General features: G+C 39.3%; 1 protein-coding gene across 1 annotated transcript; it reads right to left on the reverse strand.

Annotated features, from left to right (window-relative positions):
• Window positions 1-480: 480 nt before the first annotated feature.
• On the reverse strand, window positions 481-4,428 carry LOC125651295 (uncharacterized protein K02A2.6-like). The gene has a single exon (XM_048879867.2). It carries the CDS (start codon window positions 4,426-4,428, stop codon window positions 481-483), a length of 3,948 nt encoding a protein of 1,315 aa, XP_048735824.2.
• Window positions 4,429-20,492: the final 16,064 nt, after the last annotated feature.

Raw genomic sequence — 20,492 nt, forward strand, 5'->3', positions numbered from 1 at the left:
CACCCTTTCACCTACAAGTAGGCTAGCCAGCGGCAGCAGTAGATCTACAATTTTGATCTCCGCCACACTAGACGCATTTCACTACCCTGTGGTGAAACACCACCAACGCATCTTTTATACTATACTAGCGGGAAAAAGAAACTGCGCATTATTTAATATATTGAAAAAATAATAAAAAATAACAATGAACAAATTTAACTTTTTGTAATACTGTTAACAAATGTATTCGTTGTTATGTTTACTTTATTTAAACATACAAAACCATATATAACATGGCTTCCCGCCAATACACATACATAGGAAAAAACGTGCTTGCATTATAGCAACAAAACGTTACGGTCTGAATTCCGGATTCCGGATTAATAAACATTACACTTTTCCCCCCTTTACAAAATAATCCGAGATTCAGATCCAACTAATTACAACAAAATCAAGTTCAACTTTGCAAAATCAGTTACAGTCTTCAACATCAAAAGAAATTTAACACTTTTCAATAAGTCTTTCAGGCTTGCGATGTTGACGACGTGGATATCGCGGTTGTACTGAATTATTGTCCGAATTTCGCGCATTGACAACGGAACGTTTGGAATTGTCCTCTACAATCGGATTATTGGACACAGAATCCTGGCATGACGGTACATCAGTGATAGAAGGAGTATCTAATTGTTCACCTTGGCTCTCTAATGGTGCATTAACAGGCACAATGCTGTTAAAAGGATTTGGTTTCACGGATTCCGGACTGCCTAACTCACACATACCACATTCACGAATCTGATCAATATGTCGTTTCCACAACATACCATAAATATTCACACGGTAAGTAACAGGTCCCAGTTTTCGCACAATGATCCCTTGTATCCACGAAACTTTACTTCCACGATAGTCACGAACCATGACTTTGTCACCGATCTGATGTTCCCGCACCTTCTTCTCAGCTGGCAATGACTTCCGCTGTATACGATCTGTCATGTGAGGTTTCACAACATCCAGTCGTGTACGTAGTTTGCGGTTGAGAAATAACTCTCCAGGTGTTGTTTTGGTAGTTGTATGAGGTGTCGTGCGATATGACAATAAAAATGCTGCAAGTTTCTGATTCAGAGTCCCAGTCTCACTTGCCATGTTTTTCATTGCCTGCTTAAAGGTACGCACTGCTCTTTCCGCCTCTCCATTGGACGCAGGGTGATATGGTGCAGACTTGATGTGACGTACTCCATTCTCCTTTAGAAATATTTCAAAATCTTCTGACACAAATTGCGGTCCATTGTCCGAAACAATTTCCACAGGTAATCCATATGAGGAGAATAGATATCGTAATGCATTGATAGTATTTTCAGAAGTAGTAGAAGTCATCATCACTACGTCCATCCACTTAGAATACGCATCCACGATTATCAAGAACATACGTTGCATGAAAGGTCCTGCAAAGTCAATATGCACTCTTTTCCAGGGTGCACTAGGCCATAACCACGGATTTGCTGGAGCCTTTGGTAAGTTTGGTAACTGACTTCTACAAGGTCCACACTGAGAGACCTTTGTCTCTATATCAGAGTCCAATCCGGGCCACCATACATGAAGTCTGGCTAATGATTTCATCCGGACCATTCCAGGATGAGAAACGTGTAACTCCTCCAGTACATCCTGTCTGTACTTTTCGGGGATAATCACTCTGATCCCTCGAAGTAAACATCCATCTTCAATGGTAAGCTCATTTCGAACTCGGAAATATGGTAACAAATTAGTGTCAGGTTGTAAACTTGGCCAACTACTCCTAGTAAACTCCATTACACGGGAAAGTACCACATCATTCTTTATTGCAGCAGCCACTTTATCCGCGGTCACAGGTAAGTTTCTTATCTGTATTTTGTGAATTTGTTCAGTCTCTCTATCAAACTGTGTCCTTGACTCTTGGTCAACACACGCCATTGGAAAACGTGAGAGGGTATCCGCATTTTGATGTTTCCCAGTATCTCGATATTTAATGTCAAACTGGTAAGATGACAGTTGAATTGCCCATCGCTGCAATCGCGAAGCAGTTAGAATTGGAATGCCTTTCTTAGGTCCAAATATGCTAGTTAAGGGTTTGTGGTCTGTGATAAGCGTGAACATCCGCCCATACAAATATGAATGAAATTTTGTCACTCCAAAGATTATTGCTAAGGCCTCCTTTTCTATTTGCGAATAGTTTTTCTCAGCTGAGGTCAATGTTCGTGAAGCATATGCAATAGGTTTTTCATTCACACCATCGGTATGCGAGATCACAGCACCTAATCCATATCCAGAAGCATCTACAGCTAACACCAGCGGTTTGTGAGGGTCATAGTGAGCCATTACCTGTGAGGAAACCAGCAAGTCTTTGACCTTGACACAGGCTTCAGAACACTCTTGAGTCCAGTTCCATGGAACATCTTTAGCCAACAGATGTGTAAGTGGTCCACTGAGTGTTGACATGTTTGGGATAAATTTTCGATAATAGTTCACAATTCCCAACCATATCTGTAGTTCCTTCTTAGACTTTGGATCCTCCATGTTCTGAATTGCCTCAAGTTTCTTCGGTGAAGGTTTAATTCCCTCCTTGCTCACCACAAACGCAAAGTACTCGACTTGGTCCTGCATGAACTGACACTTGGACTTTTGCAACTTCACACCATAATTATCTAATCGTTTAAGTGTATTTTCCAAGATATGTTTGTGTTCATTGTCATTTGCACCGGTTACTAAGATATCATCAAGTATGTATCCAACTTTGTCGAGACCTTGGAGAATCGTATCCATGGTGCGTTGGAAAATAGCAGGAGCTGACGCAATGCCAAAAGGTAAACGAGTATATTGGTACAGTCCTTGATGTGTGTTTATTGTCACATACTTCCTAGATTCTTCATCCAAAACTACTTGGTTATAAGCTTGAGATAAGTCCAACTTAGAGAACTTTTCTCCACCATTTAGCTTTGTGAACAACTCCTCACTTGTCGGAAAAGGGTATTCCGGAATATCCAGGTATGGATTTACAGTAACTTTAAAGTCTCCACATATTCGTACAGATCCATCAGCTTTCATTGCTGGGACTATTGGCGCTGCCCAGTCCGAACACTCAATTTTCTTTAGGATGCCTGTCCGCTCAAGTCGGTCTAACTCAGCAGATATCTTATCACGCAGAGAGAATGGCACTGGTCGTGGCTTAAAGAATTTTGGTTGAACATCCTCCTTGACTTTCAAGGTTGCTGTTACACCTTTGATACATCCCAGTTTGTTATCAAACACTGAATACTTTTTCAAATCCCCAGCCACAAAATGAATTGACTGCCAGTCCAGTTTTATAGCTTCCATCCAATTCCTACCAAATAATGCTGGTCCATTTCCTTTCACCACGACAACAGGTAAGAATTTATTTTGTGTCTGATATTTCACATGTACATTCAGCTCACCCAGAACTCCTAACATTTCTCCTGAGTAAGTTTTCAGAATAGCAGTACTTGGACGCAATGTCACTTTTTGCTCTAACTTGGCCTTGTACTGTTGTTCCGATATCACTGATATAGAAGCGCCAGTGTCCAAGTCCATTTCTATGGGTTCATCTTCCAGTGTCAATGATATCTTTATCTCCTTGACCCTTCCATGTTCCCCTGACAGTGAGAAAATAGGCCAATGTTCATTTCCACTGTTATCCTCTTCTTGATTCTCGGACACAAAATTTAGCTTGGACTTCCTTTTTTGTTTCTTACGTTGGACTGATTTCTTTTTTGAGCACATTTTATGTATATGTCCAATTTCATTGCACGTGTGGCATTTACTGTTTTTGTAAAAGCACTGGTCTGGAGTATGATTAGTTTTTCCACACCTGTAGCAAGATTTACCTTTTGTTACACTTACTTTGTGTACACTTTCATGTCCATGAACATCCTGCGCGTCAACCTTTAATTTACGGGCTTCATTCTCCGCGAGCTCCATAGAAATTGCTACCTCCATGGCTTTTTTCAAGTCAAGCTTGTCTTCCGCCAGTAATTTTCGCTGGGATGCCACCGATGAAAGACCACACACTAAACGGTCACGTAGAGCTTGATTCAAGAATTCGCCAAAATCACAGTGTTCACTTAGCTTTCTAAGTTCAGCCATATACTGACTCACAGTTTCCTGTTTGCCCTGATTTCTCTGGTAAAATCTGAATCGTTCTGCGATCGCCAGTGGTTTAGGTTTCAAGTGTTGTGCAATCAATGTTTTCAAATCGGCATATGATTTATCAGATGGCTTTTGCGGGGACGTTAAATTACGAATAAGTCCGTACATTTTCTGGCCACACACTGTCAACAATATAGACTTCATCTTGTCATTATCGTCAATTTCATTGGCAGTGAAAAAATGCTCTAACCTTTCGATATATTCGTCCCAATTCGTATCGAACTCGTAGGTGTCGATCTTTCCATAGACGGCCATCCTCGTCGCCAATTGTTATGTTTACTTTATTTAAACATACAAAACCATATATAACATTCGTTACAACATTTCATAATCCATTAATGTTAATTTGAATATATTAACAAAGTTAATAACGCGTGTGACCACAATTTGCATTCACGCATGCTTGACAACGGCGCTTCATTGATGCCACTGAAGTGTTCAGAAATGCTTGAGGGATGTTGTTCCAGATGTTGGTTAAAGCTTGGCCTAAATCAGCCAATGTCACTGGCCGATTTGGTAAACGTCGTAGACGTCGTTCCATTTCATCCCAGACGTGCTCGATCGGCAATAAATCGGGGGAAACAGCTGGCCAAGGCAAGACATTGACATTCTGTTGAACAAAAAAGTCTATGCGGCCTTGCGTTGTCTTGCCAGTGGCGGATATAAAGGGGGTGGTGGCAGCCAGCGCCCCCCCCCCCTAAAATTTTCAAATTTAAGGTAAATCGTGGTATCTTGTTTCGAAAAATGTACTAAACAATAAAAGAAGCAATAATTTCTTCCACTCTCGGAGAAATAAATTCAAAAAACTTTTGATTTCTTTAATTACTTTATTGGGAGAACTATATTTTCCCAGAAACCCTTAAAATTTGCGTCATTTTATTAATTACACGTGCACTTTATCAAAAATGATCGAAAATAGTATAAATGACTTAAATAGGAGACATATTTTAAGCCCTATAAAATCTTTAAAATCCAGGAGCTTCGCCCGCTGGGCCCCCACTAGGACTTCGCCCTTGACCCCCTGCCTCATAAAGTGGCGCCCCCAGTAACCGCAATTCCTGGATCCGCCCCCTGCTTGCTGCAGAGTGATGTGATTTTGCTGTCTCTGTATGAAGGGTATTACATGGCGCTGAATAATTTCGTCTCGATAGCATGTACGCTGGTGAGATTTCCATTGACAATTTGTAGAAGGGTCCTTCCACGTGCTGATATTCCACCCCACACCATAACGCTACCTCCACCGAATTGTCGACGTTGCACAACACAAGTGCCCTGGTACCGCTCCCCAACGCGACGATACACTCTACAATGGCCGTAACTGCTATCCAAATGAAATCTGGATTCATCAGTGAACAGAATATTGGCCCATCCCTGTATTCTGAATAGCAAATGTCGTCTGCACCACGTTAGTCTAGTGATACGATGCCATTAAAGCAGTATTGGGCGCACCGCTGGACGTTTTCGTCTCTGATATTGTGCTCGCGGAGACGATTACGCACAGTTCTTGGACTGATTGGTCGAAGTCCAGGAATGCTACGAGCAGTCAAACTTGCTGTCTCAGGTGCACAAGTCTAATGTGGTTGTCCTGTCGACGCGACGTCACTCGAGGACGCCCAGAGCGTGGTCGATCCGAGTGTTACGAGATTGATGGAAACATCTTCATAATGACTGGATGGTGTTCCGATGAACTCCAAAGTGTCTTGCTACGATATGTTGTGGCATTACACCTTGAAACATCCCAACACCACGATTACGCTGGTTTTCACTGAGTCGTGGCATAACAGACGGGTAAATTTTGTCAAAACTAAAGTGCTTTCCTTAACGAATAGTGTCCAAACAAACTTTTTACACTTCTTACTTCAAACAGTATTGGCCAGTAAAACTCGTGCGTACGAACACTTCAATAAACAACATGCTTTCACTAACCATGAAAAAGTCCGTGCATCTGAGTCGGGTACTATCCGATATTGTTAAAAAAAACATGACTTTTATCGATTGTATAGATTCTATAAATATAAACAATAAAATATAGAAATAATGCACATTTTCTTTTTTCCGCTAGTATATATAAAACCAACACCTTTTTTATCGCATAGAGAGTTAAGGATCGGTCAATATTTATTGGAGAGTTGGGATCGGTGCAAATGCAATATGACACACATTGTTTGGCTTACAAACTGATAAGACTCCCAATTATTTTTTTTGAATTTTCAACACTGATCGTACAGCAATTTTTTTTTTATAAATATATGCAAATGTATCAATGAAAAAACATTTATTTATATAAAAGTATTTAAAATAAAACTTTTGATTTAAAATCCTACAATTTATCTATCTTACAAACAATAATACTGAATAGTATGCATGCTTTATTTTATGTCCAAGTTGAATATACTAGAGAAAATTTGCTGTAAAATACTAGACCTTTGATTTAAAAATCTAACATGCAATTAAAAAATCTCAAAATAAGTATTCAGCTGTGAAAAAAATAGCAAAAATTACATGTAAATTTTGCATGGAGAACAGATTTCAATCATAGAAAATAAAAAGCATTTATCATATGTTGGTCATAACTCGAAGGATACAGACCAGAATTAACTAAAGTCTAAACACATCTATAGTAGTTTGATAGAGAATACTGAGATGTGAAAAATACTTGTAACAATTCGGTAAAACAGTAATTTTAAAAAAAATTACAAAATGTAGCACTTTAAACAACATTTTAACAAAAGAAAAAATACGGTCCTTCGTTTGAACAAACTTGAATTCCCTTCACCCATGGATGATTTGTACCATGTTTGGTTGAAATTGGTCAAGTGGTTCTGGAGAAGAAGTGGAAAGTATAAAAAGTTTACAGACAGACGGACAAATGATGGACAACGGGTGATCAGAAAAGCTCACTTATCAGTTTCATAATTTATGATACAAGTAGTTGAGACTTGGAACTAGTTCAAATGTTGTAATTTATTAATTCGGTTGACATATTTTTCCAAACAGAACACCGATTCTTTAAAAAGTTTAAATTAATTTACCCGAAATTTTGTGTAAAACTTCAGTGTTTTCGCCAATAATTTAAGAATTTGATCTCCAACACCCATCTTCTTTAGTTCCATTTTTAATTTTAATACAAGACCTTGAAAACTATGTGAAATTTTAGAAATTGACATTACTCCTAATATGCAAGTGAAAAAAGGTCTTTATTAATTTCCTTTACTAGTATTAAACCTTCTTTTTTTTTAAAATCTGTATTGTAAACAGAAATGATTAAGTATCAGTAACAAACATTGTGACCCCAGTTTTTCTTCTTGTATTCTTAGAAGATAGTACATAGGTTTTTTTTAAATGGTAATATGGAATGTATTGATCCCAGCCCCTGAGGGCGGAAAATGATAGTCCTAGGGGTCCACTTTCTTGCCTGCATACTCGTTTTGTGGACTCTTCAAAGATTAATTTGTTATTAACATTTATTATCCCTCTATGCAATGTAACGTCAGAAATTTTCAGGTGAGCTCCATTGCCTTCAAGTATGAAGCTCGGTAATTAAAAATTTGTTGCTTAATTGTTTGAAAAATTATCAATTTTGATTTATTCACGATTCCGTCTGAAAACTCGCAGTACTTTGATGAACTTTCTTATTGGTTGCTAGCTTCTATGGCCTTATTGGCTGCTGGTTAGTGGCAGCTAGCTTCAGCCTAGTTTGGATGGAAACAAGGTTGTTCTCCCGACAGCTACAGACCCATTTCACCATTGTCTACTGTATCTAAAGGTTTTTGAAAAAATCATCCACACGAGAACTATGAACAATGTTTTCATAAAGGTTTAAGCTCAATCACAGCTGCATTCAACCTTCAGGAAACAATTTTTACATCACACTAAAAACAGATCACATGTATATCATCGTTTCCTAGGCAGCCTAAAAGCCTTTAATACAATATGGAGAAAGGTATTGCTTTTCAAAGTTAACAAAATAGGTATAATAGGGAAATTATGGACATTAATAGATGACTGCCACATTGATACTAAAAGTGCTGTAATTGTAAATTACCAACAACCATAGCCTCCGTGGCCGAGCGCTCAAAATCACACGGTCTCTCACCTCTGGTTCCAATCCCACTCGCGCCGGTACGTGCGAAAGTTTCCCAGTTTAATTGCGGAAGGTCGGTGGTTTCTTCCCAGGTACTCGTACATTGTACCTGGGTTCTCTCTTCCACCAATAAAACTGGGCGCCACCAGATAACTGAAAAATTGTTGAGTGTGGCGGAAAACAGCAAACAAACAAAAAACCAGAGTGGTTTGCGGTCGTACAAGGAATACAGCAGGGTGACGTGGTATCTGGATTTCTATATACGGTCTATATAAATGACTTACTCATGAACTTGGTCAATGGTCACACCAATAAAACCTTTGAGATTCATAGTATAGAATCATCGACTCCAACTTTTACAGGTGATATTGCCTGTTTATCATCAAGTCCACGCTCACTCCAGAATATGTTGGATGTGGCATACATTTAACTTGCAGATGAAGATTCCCTCTCAACACTAGAACATCATGTATTTTAGTATTTGTCAAATCTCACAATTTCGCCTCAAATCAATGGTGAATAGGCGACGAAATTTAATTCCTGTAAATTGAATACAATCACCTTGGCATCATTAAAAAATTCAGAAGATTCCAATTTAGTTACTCTTGCAAATCTTTATCTAAAAAATAAGTAATTGTACCTTCTCTTAAAACCCAGGATATTCAGATATTGCATCGATTTCAACATTTCATCGTCAAAGATATTCAAAACCTAAATATATGTTTCTAGCCCTATTATATCTGAAATTGATAAAAAGAAACTTTTAAAAAAAAATGTGCATTTTCTCTCATAGTGCATAATGTACTGGCAAAAAATATTTTTCTTCAGACTCTTAACACTTTTGTGTAACCCACTGGAAAACACAGGTATTGATGATTTGTCTGTAAAACTCCTAAAGTTGTCATTTAATCATATTGGTAATATTTTACATTTTATCTTTAACAAATCCACGTCCTCATGCACATTTGTGGATGCTTGGAAAAGAGCTAGGGTAGTCCCATTGTATAAAGCAGGTGATGAGCATTTGGTAAATAATTACAGACCAGTTTCTATTTTACCAGTTGTCAGTAAGATTATTGAACGACATGTCTTCAATTCCTTTTATGAATATTTATCCACAAACAAATTAATTACAGATAGCCAATTTGGATTTAGGCCAAGTCATTCATGTGAGACAACGTTGAATTGTCTTACTGATAAATGGTTCAAAAACATGGACGATGGAAGGCTTACAGGGGTTCTGTTTATTGACTTGCGTAAGGCCTTTGATACAGTCAACCATGAAGTACTTTTGCATAAACTTATATCTTTTGGAATTGTCACAATACTTTTAAATGGTTTCAATCATATCTTACAAATCGTAAGCAATGTGTCAGTTGGCGAGGTGTGTTATCTAGAGAAAAAAGTATATCCTTAGGAGTTCCTCAGAATTCAATTTTAGGACCATTATTTTTTATTTTGTACATTAACGATTATCCAAAATGTCTTAAACACTCATCAGTTACAATGTATGCCGACGACACTTCACAGGACGTGAGTGATGAATCTGTTGATGTAATTGAAATAAAATTGCAAGATGACCTTAAGTTGGGTGCAGAATGGATGCTTAAAAATAAACTCAGTATAAATTTTCAAAAAACACAATGTATGCTTATTGGCACGTCTCAAAGGTTACGGAAATGTCGAATGTTAAATATAGATTTTAATGGTGTACAAATTGAATTTCTGAAGCAGGCTAAACTATTAGGTGTTTATATAGATAATACTTTATCATGGGATGCACACTTGGAGTTTATTTCAAAGAAAATTGTAAGAAAACTTGCTGTACTTAAGAGAGTGATTTATTTTATGCCACCAAATGCACTTATCAAGGTTTTTAAGAGTATTGTTTTTCCACATTTTACTTACTGCTGTACTGTCTGGTGTAACATACAAAATCAACTATATTCAGAAAAAAACCATTCAAGCTGTAAAAGAGGGCAGCAAGAATACTTTTAAATATTCGAGATATCAGGACCTCTTCTGCCTTTTTATTTTCTTGTTTGAACTGGATGTCAATTAAGGATTATTTTATGTTTAGAAAGGTTGTCTTTCTGTTCAAAGTTTTAAATAATCAAATGCCAAATTACCTAAACGTGTATAAATATACAAGAGATGTGAGTTGCCGCCAAACCAGGTCGAATGATTATATGTCTAATTTATTATATTTACCAAGAGCTAAAACTGAAAATTTTAAGCGTTCATACAGCTACTCTTCTGCATTCCTTTGGAACAAACTGTCTCAAAATGTTCGAAGCTCTGGTTCGGTTGGCATTTTTAAAACTATGTATTTGATGGAATATTTTCATAGAAGTAGCACTTAAACATCGTGCTTTCCTCTTTTTGTTCAGGTGTGCCAAATGTAGTTGTGATATGGCACTATGTGCGCGTGGGTCTTATGCTATTTTTTCTTCTTTCCTTTTATGTCATGTATTCATATTTAGGTAATAATTTTATCACTAATTAGGTGTGTCTTATGCTATATTTTCCCCCTTTTCCTTTTATACCGTATCCATATTTAGATGCAAGGTGAAGATAACGAACAGTGATCAATCTCATAACTCCTACAAGCAATACAAAATAGATAGTTGGGCAAACACGGACCCCTGGACACACCAGAGGTGGGATCAGGTGCCTAGGAGGAGTAAGCACCCCCTGTTGACCGGTCACACCCGCCGTGAGCCCCATATCCTGATCAGGTAAACGGAGTTATCCGCAGTCAAATCAGTGTGCCAAGAACGGCTTAACAATCGGTATGAAACACGTCAGACAGCATTTGACCCAATGCGAGGTCGTATTGACGAACTAGATCGTTATAACGACCATAGAATTTGCGAAATGCTGACTTCAATCGAGAATGTTGAAATCCCTGTACCATCAACTTGTTTGTCAGTAGCTTACCTCGATTTAAAAACTGACTATACCCAGAACAAGCTCTTGCATATCGAATCAGTTGAGATATATAAACACCATATGTAGGTGATAATGGAATATTGCTACATAAATGTGGGAAGTTGACGATGGAGAAGCTGAAATCATCCCGTTTGTCGTACAGTTGAGTTGTCAGTTGATACCAATTTTAGGTGTTAATTTTATGTTTGTGTATATGCTTTAATGCAGGACCACAATGGAAACTAGCTATATGCTAATTTGTGTTATCCTGGATAAATAAAGGCTATTATTATTATTATTAACACGTATCGATTCAGTAAAGATATACAAGTCATTCACATACTAGTGGGGACTGTGCTGGGCTGGGTCGATTATTGTCTGTGCAAGTCTAGGCGACGTACTCACTACCCACTAAATGACAAAATAACTGCATCTTAAACACATACAATGTCATCTATGAAAATCAGGCCACAGTTTTGCCACACCTATTGCAGACTATAAAGTCAGGTAATACGGATTTTCGCAAGCTACATCTTCAGGGTTCTTGGAATCTATGCTGGTATGTGAGCACGCCACACACAGCTAACTAATGGAGTATGTGTCTATTCCGCGTGTAAAGTCTGGCTCCGGCGCACCGCGGTTCAACGTAAAGAAAGGCGGACAAGCAAAGCGTTGTGGAACACAGTGAGATACGAAGCACATTGTTCGCCATTCACTGCATCTCATCCCATCTCCAGCCGTCTCTACTTGTCTTGACACTGGACGAGAGTGGGTGGGGACGAGAGAGTAAGGTGGAGGATCTGCCTCTCCCTCACTGTAATCCAAGTCTAGCACATGTAATGACTAAGACACAGTCAGTGCAATCCCTCAAAGCCCTGTGGTGATGGGCGCGTGGTGAATCAGCAGGTGCGGATACACTGGAAGCTGACAGTCACAGACCTCCGCACAGGCGGCTCAGGGCATGTGGTCGTTCTCTACTGGATCGAAGCAGCAATGGAGTTCGGCAGCCCCCCTCCCCGGTTCCGGTATCTGAGCAGCCCTTTTTAGGATCACTCTGCTCACCTACTTGGAGGAAGGGGCTACAAAATGTGCACTAAACATTGTTTCACATCACGCTGGCCATTTTACTGTGACTGGCGGGGATCCTTCTCAGTGGTAGAACAACAAAGAAGAAAGTGAAAGTACTCAACCTTGTAACATGGAATGTGCAAACCCTGCTGGATAACATCAAGGCAAACAGACCAGAAAGAACTGCAATGGTCGCAAGAGAGTTAGCTCAATACAACGTGGACATAGCAGCCCTTAGCGAGACACGCTTTGCAGATAAAGAACAGCTAACAGAATTGAATGACAGATACACCTTCCTTTGGAGTGGCCGAAACGTACCAAACGAAGTGAAGTATGTGTGGGCTTTGCCTTTAAATTTCATCTGGAACACAAGTTTGCAAAGCTCCCCAGGGCTTCAACGACCGCCTTATGTCTGTCCAGCTGCCGATTGGAAATAAGAAGTGTACAATACTGATACGTGACTATGCTCCAACGATGACAAACCCAGATGGCATCAAGGACAAGTTCTAAGAAGAACTCATATCAACAGTCCCACAGTCTGAGAAACTATTTGTTCTCGGGGATTTAAACGCCACATTAGGGACAGACAACCTGACCTGGGAAGGAATCATTGGCAAGGATGGAATCGGCAAGTGCAACAGTAACGGTTTACTGTTGCTTAAGATGTGCACTGCGCATGACCTTGTCATCACAAACACTACATTCCGCCTACCTACCCGTAACAAGACATTGTGGATGCACCCTCGCTCCAAGCATTAGCATCTCATTGATTATGTTATTAGCAGGAAGTATGATATGCGAGATGTCAGAGTGACCAAGGCTATGTGTGGTGATGGATGCTGGTCTGATCACCTTGTCATTGTGTCCAAGCTTAAACTCCGCATACTGTCAATGAGAAGACCCGAAGACCAAAAAGACTGTCAAGAGAATGAACGTTTCCAAGCTGAAGAGCGACAAAGTTGCAGAAGACTTTTCCAACGTTCCTGAAGGTAAGCTGAAGGATACAGTGCAAAATGATGGGGCCAGCCTAGAGGATCAGTTGTCTGTCTTCAGAGACGTCGTATAATCGACCGCCTATGAACGCCTCGGACCAGCCGCCAACTGTCGTAACCAAGACTGGTTCAATGAAAACGAGGAAGAGATACAGGCACTGCTTTCAGAGAAACAACAGTTCTTCGGAGCGCACTAGAATGACCCCTCCTCACAAGCCAAGAAGGATGCCTTTGCCAACATAAGACAGAAAGTCCAGAAGAAGCTGCGTAAGATACAGGACACGTGGTTTAGGAACAATGCAGATGAAATCCAGGGCTTTGTTGATAGAATGACTCCAAGCGTTTTTATGATGCACTGAAAGCGATGCACGGGATGTAATGTTCTTATGTTTCATTCAAGTCTTCACATATTAATTCCCACGCTAAGAGTTTTACCCTCACTTTCTGTTTATCAACCCACATGTTTATATTGAATCTGACAGCTCCTTAGGATTTGATATTTTGGCTTACTTGTAAAAGGTTACTCTACAGACATTTAACTTTATGTATTTTGATTATGTAGTTGGAGATTAAAGTTTGAACTGATCAGACATGGGTTTTTGTTTTGATTTTGGTGCCCAGAGCACACATCTTTATGCCTACTGTTACCTATAGGAACAGGGACAGTACATTACACGGACCCAATCCTCCGGATCATCACCCCTCCTCAATGTGATGGGACCCAGCTACTGATATAAAAGCAGGTACTAGAGCGATGGGTTGAACACTTTAACAGCGTCCTTAGCCGCCCAGCAGTAATCAACGACGAAGTCATAGACTGCCTGCCTCAAGTGGAAACCAACCAAAAACAGGACAATGTCCCCACTGAGGAAGAATTCCCAAAAACTGTCAAGCAACTCTTGTGGCAAAGTGCCAGAATCCGACGCTATCCCTGCAGGAGGATACAAGGGTAGATGTTCTACTATGGTACAGAAACTGACTAAGCTTTTCCAGACCATGTGGCGCGGGGAAAACACACACAACATTTCAAGGATGCCAGTATTGTTCACATCTACAAGAGGAAAGGAAACCGCCAGTCTTGCGACAATCAGAGAGGCATTTTTCTCCTGTCCATTGCTGGAAAGATCTGGCTCCTGAACTGCTCAATCGTCTCCTTCAACACCTTGAACAAGGACACCTCCCAGAAAGCTAGTGCGACTTCAGCGCTGAACGTGGGACGGCAAGTATGACATTTGCTGCATGTCAACTCCAGGAAAAATGCCAGGAGGAGCGGCTTGTGGAAGATCATGGAGAAGTTTGGCTGCCCCAGCAAGTTTGTCACGCTTGTTATCCAGTTTTACGATGACATGATGGTGAAGATATTGGATGACGGAGACGAGTCAGAAGCCTTCAGTTCCTAATGACAAACGGCATGAAACCGTCTGTGTGGTAGCTCCAACCCTTTTCAGCATGATGTTCTCGGCCATGCTGAATGATGCCTTCCAAGACTGTGAAGATGGAATTCCAATCCGGCACCGAGCGAACGGCAGGCTATTCAACCTCCAATGCCTGCAGGCTGTCACGAAGGTGAAAGAAATTTTCATCAGGGACGTTTTGTTTGCTAGCATTAATTATTCTGCTGAATGAATTTTCACAAAGGTCCATGGATTAACTATAATTATATACTATACTTGTTAAGCGAAATTTCGAGGGTGGGGGTATATATAATCAAATTGATATTATGGATCTGTTGTGTAATACATTGTACTTTATTTGCACCACTGACACAGACAAGATTCTAGACGCTCTATATAGAATATCACACTCTAATGTTGATCTCGGACCTGGGATTGGCCCCGAGAGTTGATCTCGGCCAGAGCCCGTAGGGTGAGGGCCTAGATCACTCGAGGGGCAATCCCAGGTCCGAGATCAACATGAGTGTGATATTGTTTATATCATATACTTAAAACACAAGTTGATAAGCATTTTTTTAAAATGGGGGGTGGGGGTGGTATTGACCCAAACATAAATGCATGGTATACTGTACAACGATATTTGACTATTTCATTCCTTCAGTGAGTTTACTTTAATGGTTATGTTTCCAGTACTATAGGCATTGTGAAACATGCTAAAGTCTGGGTTTTGTAGCTTTATTTCATTGCTGGTCACGATAATTGGATGATTAATTACGGACATCCCCCGTCATGTGGTCTAGAATCTGGACGTTTCAATATACATGTACTGAACTGCTTGGCTGAGAAACTCGTCATATCTATCGCTGTGTTGTTCATGTACATGTATATACTATTAAGCAGCTCCTAGGGGCTTGCTAATTAATACTAAAATTGGAAATAAGTGAATTATTTTTTTTATTTTTTCGGAACTCGCCCGTTTTCATTATTTCATATAATTTGTAAGAGTTGTTGAACTTTGTTTACGTGACGTCATCGTATGAACGGGGATGTTTACAGATCTGATGCTGCTATTTCTTTGCTTAGGGAATGTTACCTTATACTGAAGTAAGTTTGTTTGTTTTTTACCGTTTCCCATCTGTTTAGCATCTATAAGTCGTTGAAATACGTCGGAAGATAATGTTCTGCTTTTCTCGTTTTATTGCCAAGTCCTCGGGATCCGGGATTTTAGATTTCAGAAATCGTTTAAATAAAGCAGTTTTCTACATCAAAATTGCCGTAAATTAACATTTTTTCTCCATAAGGACCAGGGATTTCTGAAAATGCTTCAGTATCACCCTCCATAATCCTCCTACTGTTTTCTGTCGCCTAGAACGTTGATTGTTTTTAAATTCAGTTAAACGTGTTATTCTTCTAAATAAACAATTGTTACTTGGGTTACCCCCCTTTGCACAGATAACTCGCTACAATTTAGCGCTGTTTTTGAAAACGTTTTTATTTAATTTTTATGCTTAAATTAAATTTTGTCGTGGAAGAAAGTATTATATTTGAAAACAAAATGTGTCTAACATCATTTTTTCATGTAGTTATGTTAGATTTCAAAAGATTAAAGAAGAAATAACCATTGGAAATTTGAGGGCGAGACAGCCCCTTGACAACGGGACGAGACAGAGATATATCGGCCCTTAGGACGAGACAGCCCTACCTACTTGCAGCTGTCTCACCCTAGTCAAGATAGGTGTATCAGGGCTGATACACTACTAGGTATATGATATATTTTTAGAGCGATGTTTGTAAGTTAGAGTCTAATAGAAAGATGATGTAATACATGCAAGGTGAAGATAACGAACAGTGATCAATCTCATAACTCCTACAAGCAATACAAAATAGATAGTTGGGCAAACACGGACCCCTGGACACACCAGAGGTGGGATCAGGTGCCTAGGAGGAGTAAGCACCCCCTGTTGACCGGTCACACCCGCCGTGAGCCCCATATCCTGATCAGGTAAACGGAGTTATCCGCAGTCAAATCAGTGTGCCAAGAACGGCTTAACAATCGGTATCAAACACGTCAGACAGCATTTGACCCAATGCGAGGTCGTATTGATGAACTAGATCGTTATAACGACCATAGAATTTGCGAAATGCTAACTTCAATATACCCAGAACAAGCTCTTGCATATCGAATCAGTTAAGATATATAAACACCATATGCAGGTGATAATGGAATATTGCTACATAAATGTGGGAAGTTGACGATGGAGAAGCTGAAATCATCCCGTTTGTCATACAGTTGAGTCAGTTTGCCGTTAATGTCTACTTTCAATAAAATATCTAAGTATGAAGCAGAAGTGGACGACTCTGTGGTGTCCTTTATTTCGAGCTCACAGGGATATATCAAATCGACATATGAATGAAAGCTATCATTGTTAATAGACAAAACGTCATCGATATATCTAAAAGTCGAATTGAAGGTCACAACGAGAGATTTTGTCTTCTCACGTAGAAGTTTTTGAATAAATTCTGCTTCATATGAATATAAAAACAGGTCAGCTAACAAAGGAGCACAATTCGTGCCCATGGGAATTCCAACAGACTGTTGGAAGACCTGATCACCAAAGACCACGAAGATATTGTCAATGAGGAACTCTAGCATATTTTTTATTTCAACTTCAGAGTACTTGTGCGTGGAATCAGAGTGGTGTCTAACAAAGTAAGTTTTTGAATGACTGATCACTAGATATGAGTATTTCCGTTTTCCGTTTTTGTTGAAGAAGTAACTGTCTATGATGTCAAAAAGTCTAGTCTTTAATTTATCGTGAGGAATGGTCGTGTATAGTGTTGAAAAGTCATAGGTTTTAATGCTATTGATTTGGGAAAAATTCTGTGATTTTAGTTTACTAAAAGTCCTTTAGAATTTTTAAGAATCCACATTTAATTAACACCACTTCTGGCATATGTAGTCGCACAGTAAGTTTGAAGTTTCTCCTTCACAGCTGTTAACATTTTCGTGAGGAGCAAAGATAGGGGCTTGGTAGAGCACTTACTGGATCCAGCAATGTATCTTTGTTTGTAAGGGTTTTTATGTAGTTTAGGAATCCAGTATAGGTACGGTAACTCATATTCATTCGACCCATTGACTGGAATATTAAATGTGTCTAAAACTGAAGCATGGTTTTGAAGATTTCGTCTTTTGAAAGAGCAGTCGGAGTATAAGTATGATCACCAAAAGTGGAATTAATGCCAAGTTCGTTTAAAATACAGTTGTAATAATGAGCCTTACAAACAAAGACAATATTGTTACTAGCTTTGTCAGCTGGAACCAAAACATATTCCTCATGTAACCTATCTAATTCTTTTATCACTTCTGGTTTACTAAACACAGAAGGATAGATGGTACGTACTTTTGTTTTCATGTGTCTAATGCGGGATTTTAATATCCCTCTTATGCTTTTAACCCATTCTGACAATGTATCAAGTTCTTTTCATATTTAGCCCATCGTCTGCCATAATCTTCGACAGAACTCATAATAGAGATAAAGTTCTGTCGCCAATTAAAAGACCGAGGCTCTCTGTATTTAGGACCTTTAAGAATAAGTGATTTGAGGTCCTCATTTTCAACTATATCAACATCACCAGTAATGACATGTCCAGCTGGACTATAGTTGAAAGAAGATGAAGAACAAGAACATGTTGGTGGATTACGTATAAGATGGTCTATATCTAAGCACTGCAAAGTTTGTTTATAATTAAAAAGTTTGGATGCAATAGTAGAAGTATAGCTGTAGGAAATACAGGGTGTAGACTTGAACTTGCAATAAGTTGGAATACACGACTGAACCCTTTTATGACGAAGAATGTTGCTTATGTTGACGGCATCTATTCCTTTCTTTGTAAATTTGAGCTTAAGGAACTGACGGCATGATTTGGAAGGAATATCATCCATGGTCCGTGCTGGTTTATAGAGCCTGTGGTAGGTAACATCCATAATCATAGAGTTCAGTCTATATTCAGGTGTTGAAAAATCCAAGTATAGACTAGCCACGGCTTCTTCAAATAACGTGTGTAAAACCCTCAATGGAATAGAGTCAAGTTTTGTACGAATATGATGTGGACCCAATTGTCTGTTGACGTGAGGCAAAAGTGAATCAAACGTGACATCATTTATACTTGGTCTTTTATATGAACGATGTCCGTGACTGCGTTTTCGTCTTTGGGTATTGGGAAAGAGACCCATCACATTAACGTTATTTCCTTGTGGACTAGTCAAATTTCCCACATCATATACATTATCATTGCATCCATATGGAAATGCAGTGCCTAGGGTCCTGATCCAGTGATCTTCTCGTTGTCTACGAAAAGGGGTGCTTAATGTAGGATTGTGTGATGGTACATTTTTTCTAAAATCCTTACCCTCATGGACAAGATGGAGTGGTCCGGTGCATTAAAATGCTTGTAAAGAAGTTGGTTACCACTATTATTAATTTGAAATCTGTGCCCCGATATTCTTTTATTAAGTGAACCCTTGGTTTCTCCCACATAAATTAAGCCACACAGGTTACACTCAATGGCGTAGACAACGTTAGAAGATTTACAAGTCAGATTATCAAACGTGTTGGTACAGAAACTACGTCCAGTTAAATTACTACTAAATGAATTTTTTGTGCTCAGTATATCACAAGTTTTGCAATTTTTTGCAGAACATTTTGAGGTTGAACACATGAGGTCTGAAAAGGAATTATCAAATATATCTCTTAAAGGAACATAACAGTCTTTAATTTGGGTATAAGAATTTTGGTTTCTGTACCAAAGCTGACAATCTGACGATTGTACATACGACAAATCTTTGATATCTCGAAGGATAATCCGAGGGACACCAACCGATCTGTAGGAGCCTGTGTCCCTTATAGACTCCACAGAGTGACACCTTCTTATACTGGGCGACGTGTCAGCCAGTATTGTTTCGTTAATGTGTATATTCATGAAGGAACATATATCGAGCGACAAGTATCCTCGGGGACAGACTGTCCACCAGCAGAGATACAAACTCGATGGTTAAATGCAACGTGAAGATAACGAACAGTGATCAATCTCATAACTCCTACAAGCAATACAAAATAGATAGTTGGGCAAACACGGACCCCTGGACACACCAGAGGTGGGATCAGGTGCCTAGGAGGAGTAACCATCCCCTGTTGACCGGTCACACCCGCCGTGAGCCCCATATCCTGATCAGGTAAACGGAGTTATCCGCAGTCAAAATCAGTGTGCCAAGAACGGCTTAACAATCGGTATGAAACACGTCAGACAGCATTTGACCCAATGCGAGGTCGTATTGACGAACTAGATCGTTATAACGACCATAGAATTTGCGAAATGCTCACTTCAATCGAGACTGTTGAAATCCCTGTACCATCAACTTGTTTGTCAGTAGCTTACCTCGATTTAAAAACCGACTATACCCAGAACAAGCTCTTGCATATCGAATTAGTTAAGATATATAAACACCATATGCAGGTGATAATGGAATATTGCTACATAAATGTGGGAAGTTGACGATGGAGAAGCTGAAATCATCCCGTTTGTCATACAGTCGAGTTGTCAGTTTGCCGTTAATGTCTACTTTCAATAAAATATCTAAGTATGAAGCAGAAGTGGACGACTCTGTGGTGTCCTTTATTTCGAGCTCACAGGGATATATCAAATACATGTTTATCTCCATTATACACTTTTTAGAAAAGGAGTTCTGTGGAAGTTTATTGTAGTATGAACGTTGAAGATAACGAACAGTGTCATAAATAGTCTGTAAATTTTGTGATAATAACCACACTACATTTTACATCTAGGGACTGA

This window comes from Ostrea edulis, chromosome 5 (assembly GCF_947568905.1).
Source record: "Ostrea edulis chromosome 5, xbOstEdul1.1, whole genome shotgun sequence".
In the NCBI taxonomy this organism is placed as follows: domain Eukaryota; kingdom Metazoa; phylum Mollusca; class Bivalvia; order Ostreida; family Ostreidae; genus Ostrea; species Ostrea edulis.

Bases quoted from the DNA above. Each gene is read 5' to 3' on its own strand.
- LOC125651295 (XM_048879867.2), bottom strand. From the start codon at position 4,428: ATGGCCGTCTATGGAAAGATCGACACCTACGAGTTCGATACGAATTGG.